The 11,041-nt window shown below is 44.4% G+C and overlaps 1 protein-coding gene across 1 annotated transcript in view; it reads left to right on the top strand.

Moving 5' to 3' along the window:
• Positions 1-8,291: 8,291 nt before the first annotated feature.
• ACP2 (acid phosphatase 2, lysosomal) overlaps positions 8,292-11,041 on the top strand; it is a 714,504-nt gene continuing 711,754 nt past the window's right edge. The window contains exon 1 of the mRNA XM_069623159.1: positions 8,292-8,462. Coding sequence (XP_069479260.1) covers positions 8,346-8,462 — 117 coding nt within the window. The 5' untranslated portion in view covers positions 8,292-8,345. The remainder of the gene's footprint in view (positions 8,463-11,041) is intronic.

Here is an 11,041-nt window from a genome sequence, read left to right as displayed (position 1 = left end):
CTCCGTGTGTCACAGTGCACCCCTCACTGCTTGCTTATCCCCTAACTTGCATTAGGATTGCAGTTTGCAGTTGTGATCGGGAAGGTCCCAAATGATTTGCAACAACAATGCATGAAAACCAAGCATGGCAACGGGTTAAATGAGCCTTTCCCCATCCCTTGCACTTTGATTCGTATTGGAGCTAGGAGGAGAATAGTGACTTGCTGTGACATGTTGGCTCTGAAGTGCTACATTTGTTTTTACCCATTTTTATTTTACAAATGCCTGCTAGAATTTTTATTAATTTATTGTTTCTTGCTAGCCGCTTATATGGGAAGAAAATACTGTTTCAAAGCGCCCACAGGGCAACAAGGAGGGGACAAGGTGGACGAAGACAATAATACATTAATACAATTAGTTACTGGCAGGTGTTTTATCACAGGCAGCATGAAAACATTTTAAAGGCAATGCTGGCATAGTTCATAGACATTGGCACAATGTACATGTGCTTCACAGTGGCAGTGCTGACATATGTTCGATACTACCATGAAAGTGTCTCACATTAGAAATACTGACAAATATCTGGTCAAAGGCAGTGTGAAAATGTATTTCATAGGGCAATGCTAGCATACACCACAGACATAAGCCTAACAAACAGATTCTTTAGAGTGGCAATGCTCCCATAACTGCACTATGCCCTGTGTACACTTTGTAACCTGGCATCCATCAATAGGATTTTTTCACAGAACCAATTGTAAATTGTATGGCTTTTTACCAGGTTTTCTATCAACGTGTGCACTGTAAAGTGCACACATTTGACCCATTATTTAAACAAATTCCTCAGGGTGAGAAACCCACCTCATATCCTCTGACAGTGGTTCAGGCTGCGTCCCTGCACTTGGTTGCTCATGCAAATCCAAGAAAAACATTAACGCACCATCAATGAACAAATCTGCTGCCACTTACCTGGCATCATTCGTAATAGAGGTGCCCTCTTATTAACCTCGTTCCACCTGGCACCAAAAGCTGCCTCATCTGCCTCCACTACTGCAGAATAGCAGCACCCTTTGGCAGCTTACAGCTGGGAGAAGATATGATATGGCATTTATAATGCACCTATACACTAGTATTTCAAGGCCTGACAAGGCAAGGGAGGGGGAACAGAGGGAAGATCGAGACAACGATCCCACTAGGCCAGGTGACCATGAGATCCTGCAAGTGCAGGGGAGGGGGGAGAGGATTAAATGCGGGGGGGGAAGAGGGAGGGGGCAGTGCAGTACATCGGATAACAGTAAAATAAATAACTAAAGACAATAAATAGAAGTGCTGCCAGCTGGTGGCAAGTGCAAGGGTAAATGCAGACATCAGGTGTCAAGTGCTAGTAGGGGCTGTGGGTATACAGGAACAGTCCCAGAGTGAAAGGATTTCCAGAAGGGCAGTGCAGGTGTGCAACCGGTGGGAGGGGGCCTGTGCCCAAAATCAGAGGGTAGCCATGTAACCAGTGCGGGTTCGGATTCAGCCAGGAGATTAGCAGGGGAGAGAAAGCAGAAGTAAAGAGGAAGGTCTTGAGGTGCTTACGGAACCAGAGATGGTTCTCCTCAAGTTTCAGAGAGGCAGGGAGGCTGTTCCAGAGAGATACCCCAGCAGAAGAAAAAGTTTTATAATCAAGTCGCTGCTTGGAGAAGCGACTGACCCTGAGGGTGTTGGAGGCGGATGAGCAAAGAGCTCGAGAAGGAAGATATTTAGGAAGAGAGAGTTGAAAGTATTGAGGTCCAGGTCCCCAGAAGGCCTTGTGGACAATGCAGGGGGTTTTGAACGTAATCCCTGCTGCCACTGGGAGCCAGTGCAGAGATTTCAGTCCTGGAGAGATACAATCCCTGGGCTTGAGGCCAAGGACATGTCACGCAGTCCTGTTTTGGATGAGTTGCAGAGGGTGGAGAGTAGAGGTAGGCAGATTTAGAAAGAGGCTGTTGCAGTAGTCCAGCCTAGAGAGAACCAGAGCTCTGGATACAGTGAGCTTCTGGGGAATGAGAGAAGAGGAATAATACCTCTGAGGAGGTGCAGCTGGTAGTGTGACTTCTTAGAGATGTCAGAGATGTGAGGAAAGAAGGAAAGCGTGGAGAAGGATAAATGAACTTCGAGGGAAAAGTCTGTAGGATGTTTTGCTAATACTAAACATGAGCAGTGGTAGAAGAACACCCAATATGGAAATGATAATGTGTTCCACCCCTGAAAAACAAGTGCCTAAATAAAAACTTAGAGTAGCAGTACACCCTTGGAAAGCATAATTTCTCCATTTCATCTTTAATTTTCTTTCATTCTCCTTTCTTCTATTTTTCCACTAAAGTTTAGTTCGCCAAATTATTTAAAAAGAGTGTCCACTTTTTCGAATACAACCCAAATATTGGAGTTACCAATCTGTGTTTTATTTTTGATTATGATGTTTCCACAAAAGGACAGTACATATCACACACAAGTTCTGGTCATATGTGGCTAACTGCAAGGGTATCACTGATAACCATGGTTTGTGAACTATCATAAAATTGTGAAATCTCCCAGAGTCTCCTGTTTAAGTGACAATGCTTTAATAATACAAATGTCAGCACGCAATGTGTGACGACTGTTTGAAAGTGATATGCATGACATTGGGCAATTTGACAGTGATGCACCTCTTTTAACGTATGTATACAAGGAACCTCAGAAATATGAAAATAATGCCTAAAGGAATGCAGGCATAAGGGTAAGGGATTTGGCTTTATCTTCATAGTAAAGAAACATTGGCAGTTCTTGAGATGTAGCAAATGTAACATGTGCATTAACTCCAGCACTCACCTATCCATCTCTGTAACTAATACTCAGTAATATAAAAACGTTTAACCCCTTAACTGCCATGGGATCACCCCCCCTCCTCCCCCCAGTGCCAAGGGGCATTTTTTGGTGATTTCAGTATGTCGCCATTCAATGCCTTGTTACTTTTTTGTTACATGAGATATCTCATGTAAATTTGGCCCCTTTTTTTCCCCACACATAGGCGGTCGTAACGCCACCAAGGAATCCTAGTTTGCTGTAGGGGGGTGAGAGAAAATAACCAAAAAGGGAGAACATTTAGGGTTTTTTCAGAAAATGACAATAAAATGATGTACAAAGAAGCCTGTTGTTTTTTCGTTATAAGTGCTAGGAACAAATGGTTTGCTGTGCTGAATTCCCAATTTCCCAGGTTTTCAAGAACAGGTTGAGTGGAAACCAATAAAACATATTTTGATATGTTTACCAACCGTTTTTTGGGAGGTCGGCGATTTTGGCCTTTTTTTCTAACAGGTCATGCGTGGATGGAATGGAAAAAAAGGGTGGGAAAGCTGAATGGGAGGACAGAAAGGCATACATTTCTGAAAAGTAGACAAAATTCCAAGTTTAGGAAGGGGTGATTTGCGCAGGTCAGGCAACAACTATGTAGGGGAAAATTCCAAAGTTTGGGGAAAAATTGGGAAAATGAAAGAAAAAAAAGGTATGTGGTGGACATGGATGGCCTAGTAAGGTAATGGCTTCTGCGAATTTTGAGAAAAGCAATGCTCTGCTACATTCCCCCGACTCTTCCAGTTTAGGAAATCACACATTTTTTGTAATGTTTCACAAGACAAGCAATACCACAAGCCAAAAACTGAACCATGGTACAAAGCTTTTTTATGCTTACAGCCTGAACAGACCTACTTACATGTGTAAGTAAAGAAAACAAATGTGGTGAGGAAGGGCACGCAGAGCACAGGCATACTTTTTGAAGTGTAGATGACTTGTCCAGGTTAGACAAGTGAATAGTACCTAAAGCAGCGACTAAATGTAAGTCACATTTGGGAAATGAAAGGATTGTGTGACAAAGGGCAGCAGCAAATGGGTGGAAACATTATGAAAACCACGCAAACACAACAAATGTCGTACCTTCCCGCGTTCCCACAGATGTCCCGACGGAAACGGTACCTCACATGTGTGGGTGCACCTACCTGGGCGCAAAAGAAAAAGGCTAAACCACTGGTAACCCCAAGTCTTTTCGGCAGAGCAGATTTTGAGGAATTTTGCTCATGTGGACAACCTACAGATTTGGGCCTAGGGTATGTCCCGGGCCTCCCTGGAAGCAAAGCTGGGCTTGGGGACATTCACCCTCATGAGAGTCAGCTGCCCAAGGCCAGCAATATGACCCCCTACCACCCTGGAGCTCTGGCTGGGTTGCGTAACAGCTTCTCTCCTCTGGGAAAGGACGGATACTCTGCTGAGGCTCCCTGGGACTGCCACTACACTTGGGGATGGTCAACCTACATGGGAGACAGCCGCCCCAAGGCCACGGACGTTACCCCCAACTTTCCTGGAGCTCTGGCTAGCCTGCGTTACAGCTTCTCTCTCTGGGAAAGGTCAGGGACCCTGAAACCGTTGCTGGGCTTGGGGACGGTCAAACCACATGGGAGACAGACGCTCAAGGCCAGGGACATCAGCCCCGACCATCCTGCAGTGCGGGCTGGGCTGCGATACATAATTCTAAATATCTCTACCATAAATGATTCAGTAGTGCTTTTTTTCACAGATACATCATGATTTGTTCGCATTCTGAATACTTGTGATAAAACTTTCAATTTACTTCAATATTAATGTTTGAAACAGACATTTATCTCGTTGGTGGGTGCCTCCCGCCCAGATAACCCATTTAATGCTTTTCTGGGAGAGGATGGATATTTCTTTGAAATGTAGGGGGAATGGTGGGTCTTACTGCAGCTTCTTCCCCCTCCCACAGCTCTCCCTACTTCTTTTTGTTGCTGTATTCTTACACTGGTGCAGCCGTTTTCTATCCTGTGTTTAATCTCTTCTCTTGATGTGGGTTCTTTTGGCTTCCTTGTCGCCAATGTTATGTATTATAGTAGGGCTCTGATAGCACTTACACAGACCAGCTCTGGAGCCAGGTAGGTTAGTCCAGGAAGGCTTTAATGTACATATATGCATATGTATAGGATCCAGTTACTCTCAGTATGTACATCACAGGTTCATGTAGACACAAGCAGACATTACAGGAACAGACCCACCGGCCATCCTTTCACTCCCAGCTCAGGCCCCCAACTGACATTCATAGAACGCTCAGACACACATTCACTCAACATTCTCCTGAACTGTCTATCATGCATACATCAACATTCCATCAGCATGCACACCTGGCCAGTGATACAATACAAGACTGACTTACATTACAACATCTCCCTTCCATAACCAGTCACACACCACAACACCTGCACTCAATAAATACAATCATAATAATAAAGTGTTGCACCTTTCAACATTGTTGAGAGCCTCCAGTACCCACTATGTTGTTTAGGGCTCCCTCTCCTCTTATACATGGTGCATATTTACACCGATCCAGTTTGTTAGGCAAGATTTGGAGCTGTACCCTTTGGGTGCACTACAACAATCTTGACCTCCTGGCAATAGGAACCCAACCTTTGGTATAAGTCTGTACTACACAGGTTGATAGCGTGATGAGCAGCCAGGCTTATATCAAGAGTGGTTAATGCGATTAGTAGTGGAGTTACACAGAGATTTACAGTGACAAGTATCCAAATAAACTCTTACATTCAATGTTTCTTGATTAAACAATTATTAATTTAACAGTCAGTTTGAGTAAACCTTCTTCAGAAGGAGAAATATAACAGTAACACACAAATACACTCCAAAATACACACTCTTAGTTTCTCTAAATCAGCAAAAACCCATTTGGGATGGCACACAGACACTTCCTACACCTTCAGGTGACTTAAATAGCTAGGACACTGTGGACATTAACATATCACTGTTGCATTTAGAGCAATACTTAGAAGTATGTCAAAGAGAAAGGTTATTAGAACAAAACAACAGATCTCACAAATGTTCTGAAGCAGATAATTACTTTTGGAAACCCCCAATGCAAATTAAGTTAACCCCTTCCTGGAAGGAAGACAAAACACAAAGTCAGAGGGAAGAAGAGTCATTCAGGGAGCCAGGTCAGGCCAAGGTCAATTGGACAAAAGTCTAGGTGAACTGAAGCAATTCTTGCAGGTAGGTAAATGTCTTGCACAATGTTTCAGAAGTCTTTGTAGAAAAGAAGAAATCAAAGTAGGGCCACAAGCTGATTAGGCTTGTGGGGTAAAGCAGCTGTTAGCAACTCTACAGAAGCAACAAAGACAAGTCTCAACTGAGAACAAGTGAGGCTACACAACAGGTAAGTTCCCTTAGACTGTACAGTACCTTTGGTTAGAAGAAAAACGGCTCCAGCTGGCTTCTGTTCCTGTGCAGCTCTGCAGATCCTGTGTTCCTGGGCCTCAGTTGTGGGGACAAAAGGGAGGACTCATGCACTTCAATGGGATGGTCGGTGAGAGAAAAGGGCCAACTTCTCTTCAGTGGCACTTCGCGGTTTCAGCTCCTCGTGTCTCAGCAAATAGCACCACCGCAGACTCTTGGCTGTTGAGATGGGCTTTCCTTGCATTTGGGGTCCAGCACTTTGTTGAGGTGGCTCAGGCTCGGTCAGTCCTGCTTCCTGGCAGTCTGGAGGATCTTCCTGGAGCTCTTGGCCAACTTAAAAGCAACGCACACGATCTGGTGTTCCTCTCCCTGGCTATTCGGTTCCAGCAGCAGCAGTAGTGGAAATCCAACCAGCTTTGAGAGGATGTCCAGACGGGCTTACTTTGGAGTTGGTTGGAACCACCAACTCAAAGGGAGTAGTCATCCTTGCAGGGCTTCTCTAATCGAGGCAAATTTGGAGCTTCAGCACAGCAGCAGGGCTTCACTGGGCAAACCAATGGTCCAGGAGTTGCAGCAGGCTGCTCTTCCAAGTTTTTCTTCAGATTCCTTCGTTCAGTGGTCAACTCTGCCTTCCAAGTCAAAAAACTTGCCTTTTATGCAGGTTTCTCCCATTCATTCCAGCCTAGCTGTCAGTCACCCAGGGAGTTCGGGCACCTCCCTCGCTTCCTGTCCCTGTTAGACACCCTGGAGCCAGAGGCAGGCTTCATTCGTGAATCCTGCCAAAGACAAAACGAACAAAGGGACCAAACCTGGTTTGGCACACAGAGTAAATCCCAAGAAGGACCTTTCCACAAAGAAATGGCAAAAAAAGACCAGAACCATTTTGACAGAAATGGCACCCTTGGGTGCTTTACTACGGCTGCGAACACAGCCTGTGGTAAAAGCACACCATAGTAGTTAAAAGTAAACCACTGCCACCAGCCATTCAAGGAAAGGGTAACATAAAAATGCTACATGAGAAACTAGAAAAAGGGGATACTAAGTAACCCCTACAGCACCCTACTGTAAGATAGCTTGTGCTGGGTCTAGAAAGTTACAATGCAAGTAAAGTCAATTTCACTTCACTGCTCTTAGAAACAGAAGTTTATCCAAGAGAAGGTATTTAAACCGTTGGGAAATCTGAAAGACTTCCTTGTGCCACTGCACTGAAGGTGCTGTGTGGTACAATGTAAAAGATGATGCCTATGGAGTTTGTCAGACTGCACAACCAAAAGAAAGTGTTCAAATTATAGGCAAAATACATGAGAGTGGGAAAAAAGGGTCTCCCTCTCTCCACGTTAAAAATTAAAAGTCCTAAAATCCAGCAAAGTTGCCAGTGGTCTCTAAGGTAGAGAGGAATTAGTAAATTTCTGAGAATTCTCCCTAACGGTTACATTCAATAGCCCTTGCTGCCATTCTTGACTGTTTAAAACATACACTGTACTCCTTTTCAGAACTAAAATGTTGTTGGGATTTTCATTTAACACGAATCAATGCTTATGATGCCCATTTGTTCCATTTTCTGTGATTATATGTTATTCCATGTCCATAAATGTGACCCTTTGTCCCGAATGTGCGTCCTTACATTGGTGGTCAATACGGCACACGGACTGCACGTTCAATGAGGAGGTACAGTAAAAAGCAAGTAAATGTGGTATTATAATGCAAATAAGCACAAACCTTATTGTATTCCGATATCATTATATTAAACAATATTACAGTAAGATCTTTTTTTTTTAGGAACAGTCAGCAGAATGTGAACATAACTCGTGGCAGCGAACAAAAATAAGAAGAGTTGATGAATTGATAATCATACATCATAAGAAGACTTGACATAGAATTAATGAGCCAAGGAATTCGTATTGTGATGGGAAAGTTACGCGAGTACGACAGTCTGTCATTACCAATGCGCTTCCTATGGGTGAACCCCTATCAATTTCCGGCCTGTGTGTTGCTGTGAATCGTCCCCCATTGCCGGTCTTGCCCTGCTTCCTGTCCGTTCTGTCACCGGCTCGCCCGGGAGCCTTGCCTTGTACATTCTAGTTCCGGGCGCTATCCTGGCAAGCAGGAAAAAGATAATGACGGCGGCGGTGACAAGTGCTTCTCGGCCGGTCAGTAAGGTCATCCTGCTCTTCTTCCTGAGCCTGGGCGGTGCGGCCCGCACAAAAGCCCGTGAGCTGCAGATGGTCACACTGGTGAGTGACGTGAAGAGGGGTGGAGGTAGCAGACACTGGGGAGAGTTGCAACGCAAGGAGTAGGAATAGGAGAATCCAAAAGAGAAGAGGCAGGCAAACATGGGATTTGGATAGAGATTACCTAAACTACAAAGTCTTTGGGAAAGAAGAAACCCTTCAAAAGAAGAGGTGGTCGAATAGACCCATTCGCAGAAGGTGGGGTGGAGGGGAGTAGGAGAAGACCACCTATTTATACAGCTAAGACTTCTGTACCCCCCCCCCCCCCAGGGCAGTTTCTAGTCCATTTGGTGCCCAGGGCGAAACACTAAATTGCGCCCCCCCCTCCCTCGGCATGCGCGCCGCTCCTAAACTATACCCTGCTGTTAAGTAACTCCTACCCAACGTCAATAAATCACTGTTATACACATGAAACAGGTTTTATTACATTGTGATTCAGGAACTTTTTATTAAAATAGCATTTTATTTTTCTAACAATTAGTGTCTATTTTAATTTCTTGTATGTGTGACTTATAAAAGCACATCATTTGCTTTTTGGACCCTTGGCTTCTCTGGTCCATCGTGCAACTGGTCCTTGATTCGTCGCTCTCCTCCGGTCCTTTCCCTTGCATGCCTGCCAGGTATTTCCATGTACTTCATGACACTGAGCCAGCCCAGGCATTTCCTGTTAATTGCTAGGACTGGTATTTGTGTTCTTCCAATTATAAGCATGGGCCTAGAAGGACCTCCATGCAAAGTGAAAATTCAGGACAGACTTATGGCGTCACGCATGGCATGGGCCCCCCACTTGGCAGCAAAGCCCTTGTGAGTTGCACCGCTTTTCTGTCACCCCTCTGGTCCTTGACTCCCTTGTGAGTCACTCTTTTCTGCTCAGTCGCCCTTCTGGTCTTGGGACACCTGGTTGATCGCTCTCCTCTGGCTCTTGGTTCATATGACCCATGACCCCTCTGGTCATTGGTTCCCTCATGAGTGGCTCTTCTGGCCCATCACCCCTCTGGTTATTGGCACCCTCATGCGTTGCACCTCTAGTTAATCACTCCTCACATTTTGATGTAATTATAAAATACCTAGGTGGTTACTGAGGATAATTTTTGGCAAAATAAGGGAAGAATAGTGGATTTACAATGCATCCGCTTGTACTCCCCCAAGTGAACAAGCCAAGTTCCAATGCTATGGCAGTATTGGCGAAAGGACTCAGTCATCTGGTTCATGCTAGAGTTGTCCTGTCAATGTACTGAGCATGAAGGAAACTCTTTCAGCTCTCTTTAATCAAGCCTTAACATCAAACGTTGCACTCAAAGTGCATGCCAGTGTTTTTTCAAAGAAGTCTTCTGAGAGTTAATGACTTAATTTGAGCTGGAACCACTACTGGTGTAGTAAAAATGTCTTAACCAGGTCTGCTTTCAGCCAATCGATGTATAAGCACTGTGAGTGTCCATCAGCGAAGTCCTGTTTAAAAAAAAACATTGGCAAAGCCAACAGTTTTTGGCTTGTGTATACGTTTTAGGCATTGGGTGTTCAACCTTTCTTTGCACACTTTACTAGGGGATTATCAATTGGGCAGGCTGCTTGTAGCACAAAGTGAACTTGAATTCAGGTGCAGCCTGATTCTATGTGTGTGGGGGCACCATCAGTCATCCCAGGTCGCGCATTGGCTTTCAACACTGTTGACTATGGGGCATTACTAAAGGTTATATTCATCAACATGGAAAACTAGGGGCTACTTTTTAAAGCAGGTTTCATCTCCCTAAAATGGATGCTCAATTCGTGCAGATGCATCCTCTCAAGCTCGAACCGCAATACTGTGGAGTAGATCGTGGTGTGTCCCAGGGGTCAATAACAACCATGCTATTCAACATGCATATTTTAAAGGATAGTTCCGGGACTTTTTTTTTATTGTCCCTACGGTTCGGCCATGTGTTTTTAAGCATAAATCGGTAGATCGTAGAAAACTTTCCTATGGACCTTACCCGACTTTTCGTCCATTAACGCACTCGAAATCAGCCGCCATTTTCTGATAATCCTATCATTTCCCCCCATCGACCTGGCTCACCTGCTTTTGCGGCACTAAATCAAATCCCCCACCCCTGAAACAGACTTTATCAAAACATTCATATTCCCCGCCTCTATCCGTGACGTGACTGTGCTGCGTAGGCAAACGCGCCTTCTACGCGACTCCACACAGAACCCGGAAACCAACACAGATCAGCTCACAACACAGCGCGCCACAATTCGGAATATGAAACTGTACTTTTAAATCAAACCGCAAGATTGTAAATTTGGTAAAGTACATTTATTGGACATCAAATGTTTAGAGAATATTCAGCGATTTGCATTTTTATTTGCTCACGTTCCAAAAAGTTCGTTTTGAGGCACGCGATGTTCCTTTGCTGTACACAGGGTCTTAGATCATCTCACAATACAGCGCCACAATTCGGAATATGAAACTGTGGTTTAAAAGCAAACGGCAAGATTGTACATTTGGCAAAGTACATTTATTGGACATCAAATGTTTAGAGAATATTCAGCGATTTGCATTTTTCTTTGCTCTCGATCCAAAATAGTTCGTCTTGAGGCAAGCG

Source organism: Ambystoma mexicanum, chromosome 11, assembly GCF_040938575.1.
Source record: "Ambystoma mexicanum isolate Mex_15411 chromosome 11, UKY_AmexF1_1, whole genome shotgun sequence".
NCBI lineage: Eukaryota > Metazoa > Chordata > Amphibia > Caudata > Ambystomatidae > Ambystoma > Ambystoma mexicanum.
Note: the sequence above shows the minus strand (reverse complement) of the source record. Positions and strands in the feature narration are given on the sequence as shown.